General features: G+C 38.0%; 2 protein-coding genes across 5 annotated transcripts in view; one reads left to right on the top strand and one right to left on the bottom strand.

The window, feature by feature from the left end:
• The window catches only part of nid2a (nidogen 2a (osteonidogen)), a 33524-nt gene extending 24507 nt beyond the window's left edge, over positions 1 to 9017 (bottom strand). For 3 of the 4 annotated variants that reach the window (XM_087791508.1, XM_087791510.1, XM_087791511.1), the window contains exons 1-3: positions 8676 to 9017; positions 8121 to 8306; positions 7816 to 7932 (exon numbers count right to left, since the gene is read on the bottom strand). In XM_087791508.1, coding sequence (XP_087647634.1) covers positions 7816 to 7932; positions 8121 to 8306; positions 8676 to 8879 — 507 coding nt within the window. In that variant the 5' untranslated portion in view covers positions 8880 to 9017. Of the gene's footprint in view, positions 1 to 7815; positions 8049 to 8120; positions 8307 to 8675 lie in introns of those variants that run through there. The other variant, XM_087791512.1, reaches the window with a different exon arrangement.
• A 6149-nt stretch (positions 9018 to 15166) lies between these two features.
• ptger2a (prostaglandin E receptor 2a (subtype EP2)) lies at positions 15167 to 27091 on the top strand. The gene is made up of 3 exons (XM_087791507.1): positions 15167 to 15292; positions 16553 to 17452; positions 24326 to 27091. The coding sequence occupies exons 2-3, from the start codon at positions 16631 to 16633 to the stop codon at positions 24593 to 24595; spliced, it is 1092 nt and encodes a 363-aa protein (XP_087647633.1). The 5' UTR covers positions 15167 to 15292; positions 16553 to 16630; the 3' UTR covers positions 24596 to 27091.
• Positions 27092 to 27342: the final 251 nt, after the last annotated feature.

Below are 27342 nucleotides of genomic sequence, written 5' to 3'. Positions count from 1 at the left end.
TCATAGATACAACAACTTCACTTATATTGTTTCTATTAGCCACTATTTCTGTGTCTAAAATCGCATACTTCTCAATGGAGGTTAGTATGCATCAGGATATTGTACGTACTAACTATTACGCAAATTCTCGAAAGATAGTACGTCTCAAATCAAACACTGCTGCTACGCACTAACCGGAAATGACGCGACAGCTTCTTCTTCTACTACTATTTAAGGATGATTTCAACCAGCTGTAGGAACACTATCACCAACATCTGCTGGCAGCACGTTTTTCAAGTTTGGATCAAGAAATATGAGAAACGAAATATGCGCAGTATATTTACGCCGGGCTTGGCTGAAAATGCACCGGAAAATTCACTCCATTTGAGTGGGAGTAACGTAACTTCTGTCAACATCACTAAGATGGCGGCCGTTTAGGGTATATTGTGTCCATCGATCCATACTCAGTTTTGGGGGCGTTCAGTACGCCAATTTAGTGTGTATGGCGCACTACATTTGGCATACTAAGAATTGAGACGCACTTACACGCAAAAAATATTAAGTTTAAGTACGCAAGTATGCGATTTGAGACACCGCTTATTTATTGTGCTAGCATTAGCTAGCTTTGAAAATGGCAACTACTTGAGTTCTTTAACAATAATTGTTGAAAGCAAACTCTTCCTTTTTAGCTTTTATTTTCAGCTTAAAACTTTTATATTTAATATTTTTTTTGTTTTTTAGCTTAGCACTAGCATCTTGAATTCCAAACTCACGAAAAAAAAACCAGCATATATTGTTTTGATTGTTTAAGCGCTTTGTGACCCTGGTCTGGAAAAGGGCTATACAAATAAAAAATACTTACTTACTTACTTACATATATTGATATGCTGACAGATTCTTAGCATTTGTGAATAATTGTAGTTTTAATTATTTTCTGGCGTTCCTGCATAGCAGATAAGACACATTTTAAAGAGACGGAAGAGCTCAAAGATAATGCGAAAGTCATTCGTAGGCAATTGAAACATCTGTCTAATCCCATATTTTACCACACCTGAAGTGCACAACACTCAAATCTAAAGTATTTTTTTTTCCCTACAACACTGGTTAACTAGTTTGGATGCTCGCTCACAACGGTTAAACACTTGATTCAACCTTCAACATTTATCTGTAGCTCACCCTGTCTTGTCATGTATGTGTTGGCAAAGTTATGTTGTGTTTAGCAAACAGCTGGAGCTCAAGTAATTACCGCAAACACACATCAAAGATGGGACGGAGGGACCCCTGCCACACGGAGACCCTCCCTACAGGCCTTTTGTCACACCTCCGTTTTTAAAAGAGTGGCCTCACACAAGCAGACACACACACATTAATCGTCTCCAGGTCCAACATGCTTGTTGTCGCATCCCTAAGATGTTTACGCGGAAACATCAGTCGTCTGGTCCGTTTGTCTGAGGCTCAGAAGGCGGGTCTGGGAATCGCCCGCGAGCACCGTATGCTTCGTAGAATAGAATCCTGGGCATGAGGTGTGAAGCCAACATGCTAACTCAAACAGTCAACATATATCTTAATTAGGTTTGTTTTGTGATGCATCTAAAGTGAAGTATTTCATCCAACGCTTGTTTTGAATTAAAGGATTAGCAGCCCCAGGAAAAAAAAACACTCATTCCACATTGTTAGTTGAACCTTTACAGCATTATTCGTGAATTCGTTTGTTGCTAAGATCTCAGTTTTAATTGTAAAAATGGCAAGAACATGTCGGATTTAAAATAATGTATTATGAATATGGTGATATAGTTATATTGTAATTTTTTTCATACAAATTTGCCACGTGTGAGTAGCAATGGAGGGAAAAAGCTACGCTAACATTGACTTCCTGTTTAGCCTGTAAATGATTCAAGGGATTTGACAAAACCCACGGCAAAGTTACTACATGTGTTACAGATAAAGTGAGTAACACTGTAGAGTGCTTCAAGACGTTTCCGTTTATTGAGTCTGAAGAGGAGGAAGAAGTAAGTTTTAGCAAACCGTGTTAGCTTCATGCTACATCTGTTGAGTTATTTGTTTTGTTGTTGTATAAGTTTTCCAGTACACCAAATCACTTTGATTCCATTTAAAGCACTTAATCCATTTTTGTGTCATATAAATATTGCATAGTGCTCATTTTTGTTTGATCTGTTTTTCAACGTTTCTTATGAAATAAGGACTAATACTAACACTGTCAATTTGCTGGGAATTCTGGAAAAAAGGGAAATATATATATAAAAAAAGTGGTATGTTTCTCACAAGGTGTTTTTAGCTTCCTTAGAGTAATGTAAGCACAATTAATATAAGTGTTACTCTTTACAATTTAAATTTAAAGAAAGTAATATGGTTACTTATTGCTTTGAATTGAGAGTAATAAGTAATCAATGATACATTACTACTTGCAAACTAACTCCCAACAGTATCACACCAACTGGAATTGTTGATGCTTTTGAAGTGGTATTATTATTAATGTAGAACAGGTATCTCCTTATTTTTAGGAACTGAATTTTGTCAAATATGTGGAGGTTAAGTTCAGTTTAATTGTTTGAAGATTAAGGGAGCACCATATCTTAAAACCCTCTTCTGACACAATCCCTTGTTCCTCCCCCCCATTTTTGAGGTTGAGCCAAAATACAGACCTGATGTAACTGCTTGTGTGGATTATTTTTTTCCCCTTCAACAAACAATCTGCTGCTCTCAGACCCCGGCTTGAGATGGTTATTGTGATTAAATAAAGAAAAGCCCAGACATCAAACATCTGCTCGACATGTGCTCTGGCTAATCAACTTGTAAAATACAAACATTAGACATTTTTTATTCGGGGAAAGTCAATGACCACAAAACACACTTGGCCGAGGGTTTGTCAGCCGAACAACGTACGAACACAAAAGCTGCTTCCAGGGAACGAAAGAAAAACCCCATTCAACGGCATTATCACCGAGCTCTCCCTGCCTTCACTCCACCAGCTGGAGTCTTTTAAACTACCTTACTGTTCCCAGATGAGCCGTTCAATCTTCTCGCCGTGCTCATCACCACGTTTAGTCTACTCGCCTAAGTGACTTTGGCTGAAACGGTAATCGACGTCTCATCTTTTCTGCTGTAACGAAAAGTTCTGGATGGTGTTTGGAGTTAACTCGGGAGGTCCTGGCGTGGGCAGCTGAGCCGAGACGCTCCTGACACACATGGAAGAGACGAAGAGCAGCTGCAGGCCAGTTGCCATCCTCACCACAGTGCTACGAACGGAACTGCCTACAGCGTGGGAACTGGCACGCTACACACACACACACACACACGTGCACACACACACATGGGCTTGTATCTCGCTGTTGTCATACAAATATTGCTGATGGGGGGAGTTACTTTCTTGTCAAGCACAATCCAAAAGCCACCTCTGGCTGTCTTGAGGAAATTGTGGAATTTCAGGGCTTGTGAGTGAATTCAAAAAACCTTTGATCATCAGACAGAGAGAGGTAGTAAAAGTAGAGCCTTTTTTTCTTAGATGCCAAACACTTTATGAACATCTTAAAACAACAGAGGACGACAGATGGGACTTTATAAACAGGTTTGGACCAGTGTGTCCCGAGTTACCTCCAAAATGATGATACACTGTTTTATTTTAGTGCTAGAGTTGTTTAAACTTCCAACAGGTGGAATAAGACCAAGTGAAAGCCCTAGTTTCCCACATATCAATTCACCAATTGCACTGTACTTTCTTGAAGAATTTTTCAGCTTTTACAATTTAATTCAAAACTAGTTTAGCACAATAGTTTTGCCTTAGAGATCAATGAAAAGAAAACGCTTTGGAGCCTCGACCACAAAATGTATATTTACCAAACAGGAAGTAGGTATTTGACATTCGTGGTGTCTTTTCATTCTTTGAAGCTCAATTTGTCTTAATTATCGGTGTGTGTACTCCTCCACCAAACAAATATTTTTTCTTCAACACACTACTTATTTTGGACAACCATCATCTCTGTCCCTTCTCTTAAACACTGCCATAATTAGAGGTCACCATATCAACATGAGCATTACTTCATTGATTAGACCAAACCCTGTGCCTAGAGTATGACACCAGGACTGTTGCAGTGCATTATGGGATTTTTAAAGTGGGAGCTCTAAATGATTTTTCTTATGGAATTATATCACAACTCAATTGTAGTTTTTATTTCATTTAATTAAGTGTCACACTGACGTTTGATAGGACAATTTAAGAAACTAGTTGAAACTACTGACCTTATAAAATACATAACTACACAAAAAATAAGATTTAATTGATGTACAGCTAGATATTGTCATTATAAACGTATAGCTGTATCACAAAATAGCTTTGGTTTATTTCCCAACATTTTTATTCTGAAAAAAAACAAGTTTATTCCAAAGTCAAAGCTAAAGGTTACAAATGAAGATTAAATCATAAATTAAAAGAAAATGTTGGTATAGAGAGATATATATATCTACATATATAAAAATGTATTTGGTCATAATACAATTGCTCATTTATTTTCAGTTGTGTAAACAAAACACATGTTAAACTCAAATTTTTTGGTAAATTCTGAGGGACTTTCCAGCTCAGTTTACTACAGCCACAAGATCGTGTCCTGGCTAATATGTACCTAATAATGAGTCCTGAGCTGCCTCTTGGCTAGAACACACAATGAAACACTTAGGGTTGTGTTGCCGTGTTGCACAAACTTTCTGTTACAACTATGAGCAAACAACGTAAAGCGACCAACTTGTGCTCAGCGTCAAATCAAGTCGGTCCTCAGAGCCGTGTTCGATGCATTTAGGAAGTCTGCGCTCACTATTTCAACTAATGAATGTTGAAATAGCCGTGACCTCTTTAAACACCAGCATACCGAGGACCAGTGCAAACAGCTCTCGTCATTAGCTAGATTGAGTGACATGTTGTTTCAACAGCATATTTGTAACGTGGCTAAAGTGGCGCAATTACAATCTCATTAAGATAAAAAGCTACGTTTACACACTCGTTTCTGAAGCCAAAGGTTATTTATTTGGCTTGTGAAGCGTTTTGCTTTGCCATCGCAGTGTGAGACATCTCGACATCCAACCCCCCCGGACCCCAAACACAACACCCCCCGCCCTCTTGCTCCCACCTCCACCCCTGATATACATCCTGACAAACACACACCTCTGGTTAATCTGCTCACACATACATACCAGTCGACCCCCAACACACCGCCCAGGACCACTTCAAAGGAAGGTGCCAACATCCCAGCCAAGTCCAGACCCTTCCAAATGGACAACCCCCCTCCTCATGCAAGGAGAGGTTTTATAGTCCAGCTTCAGGCCCTAATCAACATCTCGGTGAAGGTGGACACACTCAGGGGCTAATTCCAACAGTTGGTGCTCGGAGAAGATCTAATCAGTTGTGTTCGCTCGGCACCGGTGTGGTCCCAGATGAGAACCGGGGTGTACCTCAGATGTGGCTTAAAGCTGCGCATCCCCACTTAAATATTTCAACATTGAGCTTTTGATCAATCAGACGGAAAGCTTAAGGGAAACCAGATCACTCGAAGAGGGGACACAGATGTGAAGGAGGACGAGACAAAAGGAGACCCCCTGCGGTTTTCACTTAAATCTCCCACTGCTGTCATCCCTCTGCCCCATATGCTGGAAATAAGCAACAAAGCGGCTCTGAAGTGATAAGTTCAGATCGTCTGGTCTTTACACAGCAGTAAAAAAAACATTTCCTCTCAAACAATACAAGTGCTACTTTTGAGCTTTAAAGTTAGTTTAACACAGTGAAAAACTTTTCACTAGCACACAGAAGCACTTGAAACCCTCTATAGATGTTTAGTAGCCCTTTTCCACTCCTATTCCATTACTTTATATTTGTATTTGATGCAATATTTTGTTGCTTAATAAAACCTATGTAAACCAAGCTTTTTATATTAATCATAGGCTACACATTCAAACAGTATTAGACACATCTGAATACATTTTTGAGATTTAAAGTAGCATGATGTTCTGGCAACTGTAATCAAAACCTGTCAAACCCAAAGGATTGGGTCCTAAAAAAGGCCAACCAAGTCCATACTTTGGAACCTGCAAAAGTTTTCAAATTTTTCAGTGACAGGGATGTCCACATTTCCTTTAGAGGAGCGAGCATTGGTCGAGTGTGAACGGTGACTTCCAAGAGTTTTTATTCAGAAATGTACCTTCATCCAGTTTAACACAATATTGAGAACTTCTTCATGGACAGTTAGCAGCTTCACTTTGTAGTGTTTTCATTTGACTCATTGGATTTTGTTATGAAAAGCTTACGTGGCATTACTAGAGTTTTGCCATTTAAAATATGAATCTTATATTTTTTAGTTGAACAGTATGTTTCATAACGGAAGCTGCGGAAAGAAATCTTCGTAAGGGGAACAAATTTGTGATAGGATGATGTCTCTTTTAATCTTTAAAATGTTCTGATTAAAAACACAGTTTTTTACAAGCAAGAGGTTCTAAATGTCGATGGGTAATAAGAAACTTCCAAAAAGATGTGAATTTAATGTAAAAGGAGATGTCTTTTTTTGCGTATCCCTGTGTGTCTTTTGGAGAAGCCTGATGCTAAAAGTTACATCACTACATTCTATTGTCTATATTTCCTATTTCCATATAATATTAATTTTTGTTTGGGGATTTTGGCTCCTTATGTCCAGAATCCATAGTCTAGGACAGTGTTTTATTAAATATATATATTAAAGACAATTTTTTAAAATGTCACATATTAGTTAACAGTTTAGTTATTTGGTCTAATGAATTTTTTTTTGGTCAGGTCAGGTTATAATGATTTCCAATGCATTATTCAATGAGTGTCTACCAAAGTGTAGAAAGTTGGCGATGCAGGGCAGTTAATACGATGAAAAACCACTCTGTTAAATGGCTTCAACACTTCTCCAATAGAAGTGAAGAAAGCCGTGTGGGACTCTCTTCCATCAAACCTACGATTATCACAACTGTTGAGAGATGTTTGTAGAGAGCTGGAAATTCTCCAGTATTTCTGCCACTCTTCAGGAACTGTCTCTAGTCCAGGATAGCACCATATATAAGCATTGGATTTTTTCACGTTCACGATTCTTTTAACATAAATATTCATCGGCACAAGTCTTATACACATGTTTTTAGCTGTTGCGTAACCAGTTAGAACCAGAGGGTGTTTGGGGTGAACAGTTTGCGGTGGCCCCTTGAGAGAGCCCCCTGGACCACCACCAAGATGTATTCCATGCTTGCTTGGTTCATGTCAGTCAATTGAAGTCATTACGGTGAAGGCCTGTTCATGTCCTTATTGCACAATTGACTGATAAATTGAGCTTAACTCACCTAATTCGATTACCCTGTGAGGGCTTGACCTGTGCTTGACTTGCACAACTTGAGTTTTCCTGGGAAAACTGGGAATCTGTCAGTATCCTGCACGGTTGCGTGATCAGATTTTCAGACGAACTGTTCTTCGGAACATTTTCATCTTTTAAGCCAAAGAAAAATCGAACTCAAAAAACATCTTGTTAGCAAACAGAACAGGAAGTAAAGTCGGCCGTAAGATTCAAGCATGACTGGTCACAGCCTGTTTGGATCTACCTGTGTGTGAACTAAAGGATAACGAGTCGGGAGAAGGGACTCTTTGATGACCCTTAAAGATGACCTCTGACCCCGCGGAGAGGTTAAGAGCCAGCTTACGAGGGAATAAAGGCTTACAAATAGACCCCCCACCCCAGGCTGATTACATGCGATGCACACATTTTAGGAATTCGGGACACCCCAAGGGATGCACGGCATTCCTCAGAAGAGGAAATAATAAGATGGTACCTTATTGGAGGGTCCTGTGGTCTGGCTCTGCTCCTCGTAGGCGGCCACGTTCTCCCATGTTGCCACCACAGCGTGCGTGGGGGTGAATTTGGCGTCCGGGAACCCCCTTTGCACCTCCTGGGCGAGCAGGTGAATGATTGCATGCATGAGTGATTGCAGGAAGGGGAGAGAGGGAGAAACAAAAAAAAAAAACAGGGAGTTTTCAACAAGGGAGTGAGTTAATGGATGAAGAGCTGCAAAGAGGAAGAGTCCAGATCTGAAGAGGTTGTTATCTAAACTTGACTGGACTGGAGTTTTTAGCTAACCTGGGCCACTCTGATGAGCACGCTGGGTGTTTCCGTCACCCTGTAGTAGATCTGCCCTCGACCCCTGCTGGTGTCGATGTCGGCCAGGAACGGCGCCACCACCGGGAAGTCCGTGGGAAAGCCGTCGTCCACGTACTGCTTCTCCATGGGTAGGTCCTGCGCTGAGATGATTCCATTGGTGGCCACCTACAGAGGGGAAGAAGCGTCACAAAATCAGCCTGGAACCACTGGAGAAAATTCATGAATGAATTGCAGCGTAAACTTGGAGATTCTCTCGAGGTATTACGTCGTGCACTTCAGGATTTACTTCCTGAACTTTATTACCAACAACCATGTCACAGGTTTCCAACATTTTTCGCTTTTTTTTGCACTTTGTTGAAATTCCAACTAAAGCACAGAACCAGAGTTATTTCATTTCAAATTAAACTGATCCTCAACTCATCATTTATTGGCTTACATGATTATTTCTGACTCACTTCTGCACAGATGTTTGAAGCTTAACACAGTAGATAGAATCTGTAATAGACTTTGCAATCGTGAGAAAATGATACTTACATAGAGCTTGGAGAAGAAGGAGTCGTAGAAGTAGAGGGGTCTTGGTAGTGACAGAACTTGAGAGGTCTCATCGTCACCCTCTGCCAATATGGAATCTCCGCTTAAAGTCCCATATGGAAAGAGGTCAGCTCTCTGGATGGCTGTGACCACACTCAGGCTGCAGGAGCCCAGCAGAAACAAGGCCAGCATTTGCCCCCTCTCCATGGTAGAGCCGGGGGGAGATCGAGCCGCTCAGCACTCAGAGACCAGAAGGAGAGAGACACAGATGGACTCACAGATAGAAGAGAAGAGAGGGAGAACTCACTCCTCCTCTCCTCTGAGGGGCTAATACTCTGGAGGGAGGGGAGGGAGGAGTTTGGAGAAGGGGAGTCACGGTGTCATCGGATTGGTCAGGGAGGGTCTGAGTGACAGCAGGCCAGCGCTGGAGGTAACATCTGGCTTAAATTAAAGCAAAAATAAATAGAGAATTTTTAATCCGGATGTAACTCTGTCTGTTTCGCAACTATAAAAATGACTCATTGCACAATGAACACACACACAATTTCTTAAAAGCGGATGTCCGGTCACATCTGTCAACTTATGGAACCACAAGTCTTCTTAATATCCCATCAGAGGTACTTTAAAAACTCACCTTTAATAGCGTGTGTTTTACTCAAGGCTTGGACGCTATGTTGCCCCCCAGTGGTTTCATACAATTTAGTTTTATGTTTCAAAAACTCACATTAAAACAGTCAGATTTTGTATTCATCTCAAACACGTTTAACACAGGCAGCCTTGAGCAATTAATCTTCAGACACTTTTAGGAGTAATATATGGTCAAAGTTAAATCTGCCTTTGCAAAATACTGAAAAATCCAAACAAATTCAAAAAAGCATAAACAGGAAATTACTTTGTATTCTGCACTTCAATTAAACTTTATAGTGTTAATATAGTTTTAGCAGCAACCAAAATACAAGTTTTAAATGGAAAATACATTTCTTAATAAAGATTGTATTTGTTTTATTATATTTATATTTATATTGAAATATTTCGGTATCTATACTATACAGCTAGCGTCCCAAACCTTTTCTTTTTTGCAGCGTGGACTAGTTCAGTTTTTTCGGCAGTATATACACAGACTGAACTTCAGATTAAAGCAGTAAAAATAAGTAATATGGGTGATTTCACACATTTTTCAATATGTTAACAGGTTTTTTTTTTAAACAAGCGTTACTTGGACATACCATCTTTCTTCAAAACAAGACACCTTTTAAGCAGACGTTATATAAATTGTTTTTTTCTGTGGCCTGGTAACAAATGCCTCACGGACTAGTCCTCGGACCAGGGATTGGGAACCACTGCTATATATGATATATGTTATGTATTTTACATGGGTTTGCACTGGTACGTTTTCATGTATTTCTACACACAATGATAGCTATGGGCTTGTTTATTTTAATACCCAAAGTGAGTAGTGAAAGACACCATATGTCACTCTGAAAACAGCCTTTCATAAATGAAAGTCTTCAAGAACAGAGGTGTCAAAATCACACAGGGGGGAACAAACCTAAAGAAAAAACAGTCTGAGCTGAAAACGGGATTAGCTTATATTTAATTATCCGACCATGTTTGATCACCGATACAAATTTGATTTAAAGCTTTAGTTTTGACACTCTTAGCTGTTTCAACAGCTTCAACTGTTTCAGTCCATTATAGGAGTTCTACAACTTTTCAAGCTTCAGTTTATTTTGTATTAAAGTCCTATATTATGAATTTAATCTGATTTCTGAGTATTCTGTAGATAAGCGTCATAAATAGGCAACATTTAATGCAGTGTTCATAACAGAACACAGTTTTAAAAGATTAAATATAGTTTAAATTTCATATATTTTTCCTGCTGTCTTTGCTTCATATACAAAGACATGTTCCAGTTATAACCTGCATCCTGACATAGATCCCTGAAATGATGCAGAACACATGCCAGCCTATAGGCATAGGCGTTGTCATGCTGACACAAAACCACAGAAGAAAATATGCAACAAAAAAATGGAAATAATGTGATAATACATTGGAGATGTTGGTGTCGACTAACATCGAGTTTGAGATGTTATCACTTGACAGTGACAGACATTAAAGAATGTTGACCGGGAATCAGTGTGTTCGATTGTAAGCACTCGCAAGAGAAATGGATGGCATAGAGGATTTAAAGTAAAAAACGTTTTTTAAAACATTTATTCCAATTTTGATACATGCCAAATTAACCACGAGGAGCTGATGATGTTTTTAGATGATACCATGCTGTGTGAAAGCCATTTATGCTATATCTTAAACCATTTTTTATAAATGGCGTTCGTATGGACACATTTAAATCTACGTTGAAGTACTTTCCCACGTACACTAAAGGATATACAGGGAGTATACAGAATAAGAATGCAGAGCTCCTAATTTATGTCTTGTCATGTTTTTAAGTGTTCCAGAACATCTATGATTTATTTGACTCTAGCTTAAAGCCCAGGTTCTTATCAGGGAGAAGTGTTTCCTTTGAAAGAGGCAGTGATGTATATGACTATGGGCGAAAACTCCACATTATATTAAATAACACATTTTGACAAAAGTTTAACAGAGGTCATGTGAATCCATTTCGTTTTACAGAGAAGTTGATACAGGTTTAGCTGTAATAAGTTCATAAGTAAGTAAGTAAGTAATTTATATTTGTATAGCGCTTTTCCAGAGCAGGGTCACAAAGCGCTTAAACAATCAAAACAATATTCAATAAAATATAAACTTAAAAGGTCAAGAAAAATACTATATTATGTGGCTGGACAGTAAACTATAAAAAAGTTCAGAGTAGACTGTACTTTCTGAGGAGGCTCCGATCATTTAACATCTGCAGGAAACTCCTCTGCATGTTTCTACCAGTCTGTGGTGGCCAGTGTCCTGTTCTATGCTGTGGTGTGTTGGGGTGGAAATGTGTCCAAGAGGAAAATCAACAGGTTGGACAGGTTGATCAGAAAGGCTGGCTCTAGGGTTGGCATGAAGCTGGACTCACTGGTGACAGTTGCTGAGAGGAGATCACTGGACAAACTACTGTCCATCATGGATGATGACAGTCATCCTCTGAACACTGTCATCAGTGAGCAGAGAAGTAGATGGAGCACGAATGCTCCTTACCAGATGCAACACTAATAGTCTCAGGGACTCATTTATTCCTCGTGCTGTTAGACTGTGTAATTCTGAGTTTGGGGGCAGGAGTGAAGTGAAAATATTAATTATTATATCTTTTATTTGTGTTATTTTTCTTTTATCTATTTTCTTGATGTTTGGATTTTTGTCATTTTTCTTTTTTTTATTGCACTTTGTTCTTTTTCTTGTTTTATGAATCTATCGTCTCTGTTGCTGTGTGCTGGAAAACCATTTCCCTGAAGGAGACCTCCAGAGGGATCAATAAAGTTGATCTATCTATCTATTGGAGTCTACTGACTCCTTCAAGAAACATATTAAGACATTTTGATTTGTTCAGGCTTTTCCTTGATTTTCTGAGACTCCTGTGTTGTTCTTGTGTTATCTTGACCTTTTAAGTATATATTTTAATGAGTTTTGTTTTGATTGTTTAAGCGCTTTGTGACCCTGGTCTGGAAAGGGGTTTACAAATACAATTTACTTACTTACTTACTTACGTACTGACTTACTTTCTTACTTACTTACTTATTCTGTGTTACACAACCATTCCGAGAAGCTGATAAAAAGTAAAACATTTTTAAAATGATCATTATTTTTATTTTATTTATTTATTTTTCAAGTTGTTTTACACCTAAAATGATAATGAAAAGGTTACAAGTATAAGAACGAGTGAAAGCTATGGCGTTCATGGACTCGTGTAGAGAAACTGCATTGACTAAAAATGGCCAGTAGATAGCACCAAAGTTAAACCAAAAGTTAAACCAAACTCTATCAACGAGGTTCATGTCCACACTTGAGGATACACAGCGCAGATTAAAAACAAAAAATCTGTTTTGTGTACAGGAATCAACCAATTCAATAACATGTCAGTCAATTTCAATTAGATTATTTATTTTATTCGTGAACTATTTAAAGAAAAAACAACTGAGTTAAATGGAGGACAAAATCTGGACTAGGTTTATATACATAGATTTATCTCGTGGTATTAGAACCAGAAAACAATTTCTGCAATGTTGCAAGTGTGTTGACACGTGTGCTCCTGGGTGTGTGTTTTACAGAGATTAAGGACAACAACAATAAAGACTGCCGATGTCAGCACTTTCCCCTCAACATGAGTCTAACAAAAGCTGTTTATATCAGCTGAGCTGCAGGTGTTCACCGTTTAAAACCCGGTCCAGGATCTCTCGGGGGAAATTGTAAAGTGTACACGTACTATCATGAAGGTATCTGCACAAACAATTAAGAGCACAATTCTTTTTTTAAACACCAACGTGTACAATCCCTCACTGAATGTTTCTAAAAGTTTTATATCTGAAAGGCGGAGCTACAAGATGTTGTATTCTTACTCTACAATATTTTATTTAATCTAAAAAATATCTTCCTGGATTATACATTATACACTTTAGTGAAAAGATAGATAGATCAACTCTATTGATCCCTCTGATGATCAATGGTCCAGCATATACCTTTATGTGAGAGTCAGTTTTGGTACTTTAATGATGCAGAGTAAAATTAGATAAGTGCTGTGAGACATCAGTGATGTCGTAATGACACTGCTAAGTATTTCTAAATGGCCTGGAGCTTTCAGTGGACATCACAGTCAATTTTAGAATTGGCAAATTCACTCAAGGGTGTGGACTATATATTGAATTTGTCCTTTGGAACATAATGTTAACTGCTAGGATGTGATTCATATTCACAATACGATCGTCAGCATCCATCAAAACAACGATAATGGCCGCCTTAAAACAGGCTGCATCATTACGCTTTAAATTTGTAAAGGTGGGAAACACTGTCTACACACTTTGCACTCTGACACACACACACACAGGCGTGTATGCTACCCCTCACCTATATCCAATTACACATGTCTTCTGTCTATTTGTGATATTTTTGGAGAGAGCTGCATGTCAGGCTTTCAGCGCCACAACCAGTGTTTATAAGAGAAGAGTGTTTATGTGCTTCTAGAGGAGGGTAGTAAACTGTGGTGGCACTTAGCTTAAACCACATCAACATCTGGGATTCAGAGTCTAGTCGTTGTGTTATTTTATTTAACTGGGATAACTCAAAAACATAGCAGACTCCAGATCAATGGCTTTTTAAATTTAGAGTCAACTTGAGGTCGTCCAAGAATGACACTGAGTGAACGAGTCAAATAATGACTGAGGGTGACTCAGAGAAGATCATAAAGGTGTCCCCTTGATGTCCTCTCGTTTAAAAAAGGACAAGAGAACTTTCTTCTGAGAAGTCTAAATCAACTCTATGTGAAGACGCTAAGTGACTGCCTGAACTCATCCGAGGCTGAGCATTGTTTAGTCAACCATACGTGCACACACCACCACATATACTCTCAAACTAATGTACATTATTTTGCTTCCCTCATAGCCACACATTGAGACCCACATGATCGCAAGAGGTACACGTGAACTACTACGTGTTTTTATTCGTAAAATATTTGTCACCTGCTGTTTTACATACCATGCCCTTTGCTGACACATGTTTGCCATTATATTTCATTACAATGAAGGCATCGGATTACTCAAACCCATGCAGGAGCCAAGGTCCGAAGCAGTTCAGTTTCTACATAGTAATATTTTTATGATTTTACTCCGTCACAGGGGGAGAGAGGGTCACTAAAGAGCAGGATGAAACCTTGTGAAACCTTGTGGCTGTGAGGTAAAATTTCTGAATCAATAAATTGTGAATGGCCCAAGAGATAATCACTATATACTGCTTAGCCTAGCTAGTCGATATGTTAGCTGCAACTATTCTGGTGAAATTCTACCTCACTGTGACACTACATTTTTATGTAAACTAACCTTTTATTAATGAAAGAAAAGGATGATAAAATATGATATCTATCCATTAAAAAAAACTAATAACGAGGATTATTTTCATAGCAATTACTGGTAATATGTGTCTGACTTTAACGTAAGTTAAACGTCTTCAAAACAATATTGTTTAATTCAGGGCTTTTTTTTAGAATTTTTCTTTTACGTGATCATCTAAGAAACAGTCATCATAAAATATATTATAAACAGAGTTCTTCCTGGAGTCATTTTACCTTTTTCTGTGCTTTGATGCTGTTATCTTTGCTTATGTCAACAGTTTGAGGAAAAAAACATTCAACACTGAGGTCAGACTGTCAATCAATCAATCAATGGACTTGTTTGACTTGCATCACGAATGTAAGTTTAGTAAGTAATATTTGTATTTCTCGTCGGGGTGTCAATAACTGTGGATAAGCTCCAGCATGCCCTCAGAGATGGGTGTGCACGTTCCGCGTGACGTCAGAGCAGCAGTCCCACATGCCCCTGGTTCATTCAGACCTGGATCATCCGTGGCGTCGCCTCGCCCTCCGGACTCAACGTTCCAGCGCCTCACGTTCACACTCGCTTTTTTGGCTCCTTCACCTCGGAGTCTCTCCTCCCAACAACCGGAGGCAACGCGTTCATACGGTGAGAGAAAAATGTTTGCGTGCTCTTTTACCGTAGTAACGACGCGTGTGCCGCCCGGTCTCATCCAGCGCTCTGTCAAAACTTTATTTAAAATATGTTGATTACATTTATTTTTTTAGCGCGAATCGATCAATTTTATCATTAAAAGTTTTAATAATACAACATTTAATTGTTCATTTTCACTTTTTATTTTTCCCATTTTAGTTCTTAATCTGGGTTTTTCTATATGGCTAAAAAGTTACGGTTTATTACGTTAATAATGTGAAGAAAAATATTTTAAATAATGAGCTTTTTAAATGGAGCATGTAGTGTGTGGTCTTTAATACACACCTGGACACATCTGTCAGGAAAATTATTTCACAGCTGCGAGAAAATATTTCTCTGCCAGAGAAAAAACAGCGGGAAGTTAGAGATGAACTTTCACAGCAATGATAAAAGTGGGAGTTTCAGTGAAAATATACCTTAATTCTGACAGTTAATTTCACAATGACGAGTGAGTTTTAAGGTCGGTTACACTTGAAAAAAAAAGAGGAAGTTTCCCAATGTTCCTTAATATGTCACCGATGCCTGTAACTTTTATTACAAGGAAGTAACTGATAGACTTCATGAAGTTTGCTGTCAATAAAATGTCAAAAAATGAACGATAAATAATGATCTGTCTGTTGTTTAGTGTCTTGTCAGAAGATCAAATAGTGAAGCATTTAAATGTGTACATGCATCTTCTGGCAAACTACACCATTGAGAGTTTTTCTTTCCAAGTCAATGCAAAGCATCATTTTTTGTATAGTTCTTGGTGTTTCCAATACAATTTACCATTGGCTTATGATACAATGTATCAAAGATAGTCAAATAAATAAATGTAAATACATGTTTGAGGCAAACACAATTAGTCCAGTAGATGTTTGATGATTATCTTTTTTCTGTATGTTAAGCTAAGAAAGTTAACGGTAAGCACTGCAAAACCTGACTTTAATGTTAAAATGTAATTTATTTTTGACACTGCTCTCAAAGGTTTAAAGTAATAAACTCAAAACTATTTACAATAAAATGTTTACAAAAGAGCTCAGTGATTAATCATTATAAGAGAAGATTGTGAGCACATTTTTCTTAATAACAAACAGAATGATAACACACAAAGAGAACAATGTGAATTTCTATGAAGTTATTTTTGTTTTTTTGAGGTTGATTAAAATATATTTATATATAAATATAGTATAATTTATTTAATTTGATTGTTTACATTTCTTTTTTCCGCTGCAGGTTTGACCAGAATGGCTGAAGACAACCTTGCTGAACATATTTTTTGACTTAAAAGCATTTTTTCAACTTCATCGCACCATGTCTCGGGACATCCTGGACCCGTGTCACGACAAGGAACACATCGACCCGAGGGAGAGCCCCCTCATCAGCGCCATCATGTTCGGCGCCGGCATCTTCGGCAACGTGGCCGCGCTGGTCATCCTGGAAATCAGGCGGCGCCGAGAAGCCAAAGCGATGGTGAACCGCCAGCGTTCGTTGTTCCACGTGCTCATCACGGTGCTGGTGATCACGGACCTGTTAGGAACTTGTCTGGTCAGTCCACTGGTGCAGCTGTCGTACGCACACAACACCACTCTAGTGGGTATGTCGTCGCTAGACAAAAAGGAAGTGTGTAGGTACTTCGGCGTGTGCATGACTTTCTTCAGCTTGGCCACCATTGCACTGCTCATCTTCATGGCGCTTGAGAGATGCTTCTCCATTGGTTACCCCTACGCCTACAGCCGCTACGTCACCCGTAAATGTGCCTACATCACCATCCCAGTCATCTTTCTCTTATGCACTTTATTTTGTCTCCTGCCATTTATTGGATTTGGTACATATGTTCAGTACTGCCCCGGCACCTGGTGCTTCATAGACATGAACCCTTCAGACCCGAAGCATCGAGTGTACGTCAACCTGTACGCCACCATCATGCTGGTCGTGGTGCTGGCCATCGTGGCGTGCAACGCTTTTGTGGGGTATCAGCTCTTGAAGATGTACCGGCGGCGAAAAAGAAATGGCGGTTCGGTCATGGGAACCTGCAGCTCCCCCAGGACTACGTCAATGGCCCAGGAGGTGAACCATCTGATCCTGCTGGTCTTCATGACCATCATCTTCATCATCTGCACGCTGCCTATCGTGGTAAGAAGCGATCACACACATCTGAGCATTTATAAATTAAACGTCTTGGCTGGTCAGAAGACATAAATACAAGCGACGGTATTACAGGTTTAAAATACTTTTCGTCAAACCAGAGATTCAATTACGACAATCAAAATAGGAACTTATGTGACTCAGCTTCTTTGAAAGTATTACACACTTCATTACCAATGTTGTGTGTATGTGGACAAAGGTGCACTTTGTTTATAAACAACTGATTAATGAATTATAATAAATCTTGCCATTCATAGGAGACTATGACGTGAATATAATGTGTCTAAACAATACAATTTACCATTGGCTTATGATACAATGTATCAAAGATTGTCAAATAAATAAAAGTAAATACATGTTTGAGGCAAACACAATTAGTCCAGTAGATGTTTGATGATCATACTTTTTTTCTGTATGTTAAGCTAAGAATGTTTACAGTAAGCACTGCAAAACCTGACTTTAATGTTAAAATGTAAATTATTTTTGACACTGCTCTCAAAAGGTGTGAAGTAATAAACTCAAAACTATTTACAATAAAATGTTTACAAAAGAGCTTAGTGATTCATCATTATTAATGAATCAAATTACCAACGAAATCAGGCGAAGACAGTTTGGGATGGGGCCATAAGTATTAAAAGAAATAAATAATAATAATCAAGATGTCAAGATGTAGTTTTGCTTTTTTAACATCTTGCTCGATTTTTTAGGTTTCCTTTCACTAATTCCACTGCTTAACTAATGCAGACGCTTCAAATCATATATCAATATACACATTTACTGCAATCAAATCAGAAGGAAGTTTTGAAAAGGCAGAATGAATTAAAGGTTTGGGGTTTAGGGACATTTAAAAAAAGGAACTGTTGTGACAAGAAACAGTTTAACCACATTCCTAAGTGTTTCTCAGCTAATCATTGTTTTACTTTGAAGTGAACAGTGAAACTCCTTCTCTAATATTACAAATTAAACATGTTGTTTTTCGTTTAATTTGACACATGAACTTGGATTATGAGAAAGAATTAGAATTATAGTGATGCCTCAAGAAGTGACTCGGATTTCAGTTTGTATTAACACTGGTCTTGTTTGTGTATGCAATGAAAATGTGTTTTTCACATACTTTATTTTTTCATTTTGAAGTTCAATTTTAAGAATAATGAGTCAATCACATGAATTAAATAAATAAATACAAGTTTTATTTATAATAATATGATTGGAATCTGTCGCTTCAGTTTAACTATGAGTTAAGAATAAATGCTATAGTCTTTGTACTGCATTGTTCCTCATGGTTGGATCTACTTTGTTTATTAAAATAAATAATATCAGGGTTGATTGACATCTGTCATCATCATTTTCATTGACTGACACGGAGCAGTCAAGCACGAAAGTAGAGATTTTAGAGAGCCTTAAGGGCTGAGGTGGATAATTACTGAAAGTCGATCCTCAAATGAACCATCAGTCAGAGATTATAGGATTCTCTGGCAAGACGGCTCCTGCATCTGACTGTGTTTACACGGAGGTTATAGAGTAAATATAAGATTATATAATTATTGATAACATCTTTATTATAGAGACTTATGAACATTACAGTGAAGAATACTACAAGTACTAGCTAGTACGACACATTACAAATAATAAATGCATTTTGTTTTTTAATAAATAACCCAGCAGATGATTAAATTATATTATATTGACCTAAACTGGAGGTCAATTGATTTTGAAGTCGCACAATTACTGTAACGGAGAACTCAGGATTTATCACCAAGCTCCAGGTCATATACAGTATGTGTGTGAGGAAAATATATCAATATATAGTTTTGCAAATATAATATTTTTTTATTAGACCTTTGTTGTGTGACAGAGATGCTGCAGACTTTCAATGAAACAATATCAAGACATCTGAACAGAATATTTAGGATGTGTTTTGAGCAGAAGAATGATTTGTGGCTTCTTCTTTTTTCAAAGAGTGTCTTCTCAACTTCCGGAAATGATCAGTGAAAAAAAACCATAATATTTAAATTCCACTTAGTTCTGGTACTTAATAACTAAGGCTCTCTAAAGACAAATCCCGGCTGTAAATTGAAGATTAAACCGGTCAGAAATCTTAGCAGTTTTCTTTCAGTCAATACATGTTTCCTATTTAGTAGCAGATTTATGTTTTTCTGTCCTGGGCAGCTGTCCCATCTGTCATTGTGGCATCTCATTTGGAGTCAGGTGGGGTCAGTTAGTGTGACAAGTGGCTTTTCTGTCAAGAATTAATTTATCACGATAAAGGTCAAAACTCCATGTTAGGTGATTTGTTCGTTGGGCTGTAATTTAACTTTCTCTCCAATACTAAGTGGCTTCTGATGGAATTATTTCTGGGACGAAACATCACAATCTGAATACGTTGACAATATAGTTCAGTTTTTCCCTTTTTAGGAAAGGTGTCTCTTGCTTTTGAATAGATCATCATAATTACATTTTTTGGTTTATAAGAATGAAAACATGTGAAACAACTGAAGAAAAAAAATGTATTCAAACATTTTACTGACAAATAAAGCCAAAAAGATCTTATGTACAATGCGAAATAATACATTTAACAATGTGTAAACTTTATTTAGTTACTATTATGTAGATAAATGTAGTAGCTCAGGTTTTTTTTAATTAATTGATCACTGACATGTACAGCTATAACAATGTAATGCATTGTGAAGACAGGAAGTTGCTACATATTTTCTCAAGTACTCCTCATGGTGAGGTAGTGTGCTGCTCGTTGGTATGACAGTCACTCAGTGACGGCAGCAGCGTCAGCGAGAGAGCAGAGTGAAGGACGCTAGGATGGGCTGAAGAAACGAGACAGCGGGAGAGAGATTATAAGCAGTGAGAGGCTGAAACAGAATTAGGAAATAAATTGAGAGAATATTTGTGTCCCTGCAGGCGAATGTGAGAGCATTAATTCTTCCTCCTATTGATTGGTTAGCCTTTAAATGTCCATGGAAGGTCAAATATTGAACCAGCACATTACTCTCTCGGCTCATATTTCCACAGAATTGCCACATTATCTCGGTGCCAGACATTTACCATTTGTCGACCATTGCTGCTCAAAGAAACCTCACTTGCAGTACATCAATCAAAGTGTGACATTCACACAGATCTCATGACCAAAAAATGATCTATATTAAATAGTCTAGTAATGTATCTTCACAGCAGCAAGTTGTCCCAAACAAGTAAAAATCTAAAAAACTCAACAAAAGAATAACTCAGACCAAAGTATAACAACCTGACTCTGCAGTAAACGTATCAGGAGAATGTAAACGTAAACACCAGCAGGAATTCTAGCCAGCTCACGTTCAGGAATACTCTGGGCCCACGTAGGTGGTTCATGGACAAGCCAAAACAAAACCACCTCCTTTTATCTCCTTTGAAAATCACCATAATTTGAAACATGTGTGACTCAACAAAGAGCAGCCAAGGACTGTAGTCGGAGGGCTATGTTACAATGAACATGTGTTAACAAAAACATTGAACATGAAGGAAAAAGAAGTCCTTAACAACATATGAAGTATATTTGAGATAAATGCCAAGTCAAACCTTTTAAAGAACATTCCTTTATTAGTTTGTTAACTGACTAGAACTGTTGTAGCCGTCATGCCAACATTGGTAACTTTCTTATCATTTAAAAAGTAGGAAGTTTCTCACTGTCTGTTTTTGCCGAGACCACGCAAGGCAAAGACAATTCGGAGACCGTAGATCTAGGGCTGCGTATAGATTAAAAATGGTGATGCCTTCACGTTGATATTGGTTTCTTGAATGATAATTAAGATAAATTCTTACAAAAAAAAACCTGACAAAAAGAAATATGACATCAAAAAATGATTCGAATCTCAAGTTTTATTATTATCAGGAAGTTCAGAACTTCCTCACGAACAACCGGAAAGAAGTTTTCAGTATTCAGGAATTAACATTAACACATTAGAAGCTTCACTTTGTGGTGTCGATGTTTGACTTGTGTTATCATTAACTTAGAACATTGAGATCGTGACAAGTCAAAGTCCATGAAAACCTTTCTATGAGACCATTATAGAATAGAAATAACATTGAATTTATCCTAAATATTATTCATAACTAAGAAATCTGTGTACGTGTGAACATTTTCAAGACCATTAATTCAATTGTATTCACTGAATAAGGTTATATATATGCATTTAATAGTTCTAGGAAAAATGTTTTTTTCTAGTGGTTTTGTTGAGTCGAACTGCACACTTTCACTCATGAATAATTGATGTTGAGTTTTATATAAACATTGGTTGTAGAGCAATATGATACTGAAGCGTGAGGTCAGGATGTCACACGGCTCGCACAGCCACATTCACTCTTCAAAACTCATGCACACAGATGCTTTTCACACAGGAAGGAAAACCTGAGATGCAAAAATTGTAACTCATTTTTCCTTCACTTTATCAATATTTATTTGTGGGATGGCTGCTAGATAACTTTGTGTATCTACCGGCTGACGTTGTTTCCAAGACAGACGAAACAAATTTGACTAAGCCTGTCATGCTTGTGAATTTAGTTTCAGATATGTCTCACTGAGGAATCCCAAGAGATATCTTTGTCAGAGTGATAAAAAGCAATGGTTCAGTTTCATTGGTCTTATATATCTGCAGCACAAACCTTCAAACCAAAATTTATACTCACACTGCATCATGGAATGATACTACCTTTGACAAATTTGCCAAATTATGTTCCTTCAAATTGACCTGATTTATAATATTAGATTTAACTAATAATATGTATTTGTTCTGTCACTGAAAAGTTGAATCAGAATATGGAAGGAGCGATGGTTTATTGACTGTGCGTGTTGAAAAAAAGCAGAAGGATGAAGATGGACAGCGCAGTAGAAATAAAGAACAGCCAGTGTCTTACCCGTCTAACCAACTAGCCAGATATGATCGTCTGCCACTTCATCAGAAGGCGACAAGTGTGTGTGAAAGTGCTCAATGCGTTCTCCCAGACCTTTCAGATTAACTTTTATTACACTTCCTGTCGCTGCCGCAAGAAGAGAGAAAAGAAAATAGTTTCGAATTTCCCAGCTCATTGTGGCAGAACAAAACAAAACAACGGTTTACTCGCAGAAACTCTCTATGGAACCTGTAGTTTTGTTTAACTACTTACAGCTGTTTTACAGTTTCTTCACATGTACAAAAAAAATGGCACACAATGAAGAGCTGCTATTGTGTTACTCTGTGATGTTTTTTAGAGTTAAGAGTAAGTTTTTGTATCTCAACAAAAACTCTTGGTGATAAACGCCAATATTGTAGATTAGAAAATATGCTGTTTCAAGGAAATATCCTTTGCTAGTGAGGGACACAAATGGAAAATACATTTTTACCTCCATGTTCACAGTGACAGATCACAATATTGAATTTCAGGGGTCCTTTCTTAACCTTGTTGAAAAGTAAACTCCTCATGTAGTTTAAAAAAACCCTCAGTGAATAAGGATCTTTTGTTTACAATGCTTTCATTCCTTTAAAAAAGAACAAATACATTAACTTGTAAGTTATAGAGGTTTTCTCTGTCCTGATCCTTGTTAGGAGAAAAGGCAGGAAAATTAAACCCCTGTCTGTAAACAAGTACTATTGTGAGGTCATTTAAATTTTACTGCCTATTGTTCCTGCATGACCCCAAGAGATACAAGTTTTTATTCAACCTGCGAGCCGTCATGGCTTCCACGGATTGTATCAACTCCGAAGATCTCAGGAGCTTTGCTCCTTCTTCTACCCTACTGTTCGGTGATTCATTTGCTTTCCAGACAAAACATGATGTAACCTGAATTATTTTTGTTACTCTGACAGCTCACTGACCAAAATCATTTGAGTCTGGTCCTTTGAAGACCACAGACCTCCGGTTTCATCTAGACCAAGGGTCTTGAACTCAACTGGTCACCAGGGATCAACTGTTCTGGAGACTGGGCCACTGGCCGGGGCTGTCTTTTAGCCGTTTACTCTTAAATGATTTTACTAATTTATTTTATTTTTGGATGTTTAATCGCTTCTGGATTTTCTCTCCTTTCTTGTCTTATTCTATATTGAAATGTATTTACTTTGTGTTTATATATTATTCTTCTTTATACTCATTTTTTTAGATGTACAATTTTTGGCATTTTCCAAAAAGAATTTAGATTGAAAAAAAAGTGTTTTTTTTGCAGATTTCTGTGAATCTAATTTTCGAAATTTCAGAAATGTTTCTTTGTGTTTTTCAATTTTCAATTAAAAAAAATATCTTGCCAGATTCTTGAGACTTTTTATTGTATAAATCTGTTCCACCTTAACGACATAATCAAAGCCATATAAATGTTAACATTGGATGAAATTATCTTTATTCCTGAACCATCTGAAGTTGAAGAAAACAGTCCCTTGCTCTGCATGCGTTCATAAAGACTTAAGACAATAAACAGAGGGCCGCAGAATAGCATGTCATGGGCCGCAGATGGCCCTCAGTCAGCAAGTCTATTATTTATTTGAGGTTATTGCAGGAATGTGGCTTGAACTGATCTCAATGTGTCCCTCAGAAAAACAAGAATGCAGGTCAAAACCACACGTCTAACAGAATGGCGACAGTTGAAAAAAAAGTTGTTTGTAATTAAAAGCTTCAATTCGTCTTTTGAATTTGTTACAAAAAGCAGTTTGGCTGGTTGGGATGACGTTTGTTTGAAAATGAAAACTAGTGTTGACTTAAGGCCTTCCATGTTTTTGATCTCCTGCTGAACATGTGATACTTGTCTGATTTAGTTTGGGAAATTTGGAGAGGATGTAAAATCCACGGTCATACAAAGAGAACAGTTGCTTGGCAGCTAACCTTCTTTTTTTGCCTTCTCTTCCGCAGATCCGTGTCTACATCAACTCTTATGTGAAGAACCACCAAGAGTCGCACGCTCTGGACCTGATCGCCCTCCGTTTCATCTCCATCAACTCCATCATCGACCCTTGGGTGTTCATCCTGCTCTCCCCCAGCGTGCTGCACTTCTTCTGGGCTTCTCTCTCCAGAGTTCCTAAGTATTTCTCCGGAGGTTCCATTTTCAACTCATCAGGGTCCAAAGCTTTGTCGCCCACGAACCTGGAGCTGTCTCAGCCCACGCTGGTGCAGCATCTATGACCATATCCCATCGTTTATTAGCTCTATTTATTGCGGGCCACTGCGAGTGCTCATCACCGCAACATTTCTCCTAATATGAACTCTAATCCCTGTTTGTGTCTCATCACCTTCAGCTGCTCCATGAGATGAAGTCGTAGACAGGATTATCCGGTCCAGACGCTCGTGTTTATGCATGTAAAGTGCATCTACCTATTTATGCTGCTCATGTTTGTGTCAGGCTCATATATACAACTGCTAATGGGAGGTTATTTAAAGGCCATTGGTGGACTTCAATTACTCTCGCGTCATCAATCCCAGAAGTATCCACCTCCAAGTGAAGATCATTATTACATCATAATGGATTCCACTCTCGTAACCTTTTGTTCGCCCAGATTTCGGACGACGAGAACTTTATAAAGTAATAACTTTGGTCACGATGAGAGACTTACTGCATCTTGTAAAGGAAGACTTAGGAAGTAGTAATTTAGGAGAGATGGGTTTTTACATTAGTTGCCCTTTAACCTTTTTTGGCTTTCAAGGGAAATGCTGACTCATTAACTTTTCCAGTTATATACAAACATGACTCATGATTGAAACAACTGAGCGTAATACACAACTTTACCCTGGTATGTCCGAATGTAGGTAAGAAAAGGAAAAATGACAAAGACTGATGTAAAAAAAAGAAGTCTATTTTATAACTGAATACAGTAGCTAAAAAAACTCAGATCTTCAGAAAAGAGCTCAAAGGAAAGAAATTATACTCTAATATGTATTAAATATTTTATGGATTTATTGAAATTGGACATATTTTCATTTGTAATGGGGGTCTGAGCCCACTTTACCTTAAAGAAATATGTAGATCTGTTTGGGAGTATTTGAGACATGCTATAGTATATTGTATAAAGAATATAACAAGTGCTGCTCATAATCATGATCCACAACAATGGGTTAAGAATGTATTTGTTACGGCTATTCAGAAGATAGCTTCTATTTCTATTCTAGCTTGATAATGTTGACCACCTCTGACCCGCTAACTTCTGACCTGGCTGATGACCTGCTTCTGTAATCTCTCCCACCGTCCCCCTGATGAGGTCAAAAGGCCAAAGTCCTGCTGGGACAACTCAAGGGTTTCAATTATAAAACAGAATCATTCACATTTTTAAAAAAAAAGATGGGTTTTCAATGTTTCCATGGTCTCATCTCATGTTAATGGTAAATAGAAGTGGTTAATTTACGAAGTGGACTCTCGTTTATTCTTCAAATGACATTTGAGTCCAGAATGAATCGTGTTTCAAGGCAAGAGTCGTGACGAGTGATGTGGTTGGAAGAAGCCATAACAAGAGGAAAGAAAGAGAAGTTGAGTTATGTCCTAGTGGAAGCTTATTATTTTAAACATGGCTGTGTACGTTTGAGAAACGCACCATTAATCTCACTTCTCTCACTTGAAAGAGATTATTTGGAGGATACACACGGTTCTAATCAGCATAGGTGCAGAACCTGTTGCTGCACTCAAACATAAGGAAACCATTACGACCATCCACACAGATGATGTCATCAGATTGGAGTCAGAGACCTCCTTAATCAGGGTTAATATAAAACATTATAAACTGTTAAGTTAATTCATAAAAGTTGCTCTTGAAGTTTTCACTTTGAATTGTATGTATGTACACTTTTTTATTTGATTCATCTTTTGAAAAAGCTATTCGAGCCTCTTGATCACATGACTACCAAAGTGGAGCTTTTGTTCTGTACTTTGTGTGTGAAGCCTGTGTTGTTAAAAAATCATCAGTACACGTGAGAATGGACCGTTTTGAAAGTCAAGAGTCTTGGCTACGATCACCTCACAGACCAAAACAATCTCTCAACTGCTGCGGCTCCTCCATCCTCTCAAGGTCCACAAGATTCATATCCAGTAGCTGAGACCCTACAGCCCAAAGACTTGCTGGACCAGAGAAGAAAGGGGAATATTAGACGGGTCAGAATCAAAAACAGCAGCCTCAATAAACAGCATTCTTCTTAGAACGTTACACAACACCAGGGGGAATAGTAATTGTTGCCATAACCTTTTCAGTATTTCTTCCCTTAAAAGTCATGGAGAGCAGACAAGACTTAAGTGTCTGACAAACAAAATAAGCTGCGTAGCTGCCTGTTTGCGTGTGAGTGTGTGGATCGTCTGATGCGTCCATCATGTCGAATTCACCGCTTCCTGTGGATGTTTTGTGTGTTCAAACCACGACAATATGTGTGTGTGTGTGTGTGTGTGTTTATGACTGACAGCTCTGAAATGTAATGATGTCAAAGAGAATGCTGGCAAGATATTCAACTGTCTAATGAAATAAATGTACTGTAAATGAAGTGCACTTATGTGCATGTGTGTGTGCACATTTGTACAAGTTGTGTCAATAAACGTCTCATCCAGCAATGATTTGGTTCGACCGGCTTCGTGCATACAGAAAAACACAAACACACACATTCTAGATTTGTGTCCACATGCAGACAATAAAACAACATCTCTGTGATCCACGTGTGTTTGGTGTATAACCTCTAGCTCACCTCTAGATGGGCATTTGGATAAAATATACATCAGCGGGGACCAAAACATCTGCGGTTTTTTAACCGACAGGAAGCAGAACTGTCTCTTTCATTTCTGTTTTTTTTTTGTTGAAACAGCTTTTCCTCTGCGTGCTACAGATATGACTCATGAGTGATGGAAAAAATAATTAAATGAAAGTTACATTTACTGGTGGCATCTTCTTAATGCATCATTT

The sequence above is a fragment of the Callionymus lyra genome, chromosome 5 (assembly GCF_982586985.1).
Source record: "Callionymus lyra chromosome 5, fCalLyr1.hap1.1, whole genome shotgun sequence".
Taxonomy (NCBI): Eukaryota; Metazoa; Chordata; class Actinopteri; order Syngnathiformes; family Callionymidae; genus Callionymus; species Callionymus lyra.
Note: the sequence above shows the minus strand (reverse complement) of the source record. Positions and strands in the feature narration are given on the sequence as shown.

What these genes read in the sequence shown, in the direction of transcription:
- ptger2a (XM_087791507.1), top strand. Translation starts at nt 16,631, where the DNA reads ATGTCTCGGGACATCCTGGACCCGTGTCACGACAAGGAACACATCGAC. An exon ending in TCTGCACGCTGCCTATCGTG is followed by an intron (nt 17,453 to 24,325) that starts GTAAGAAGCGAT and finishes TCTCTTCCGCAG; the next exon opens with ATCCGTGTCTACATCAACTC.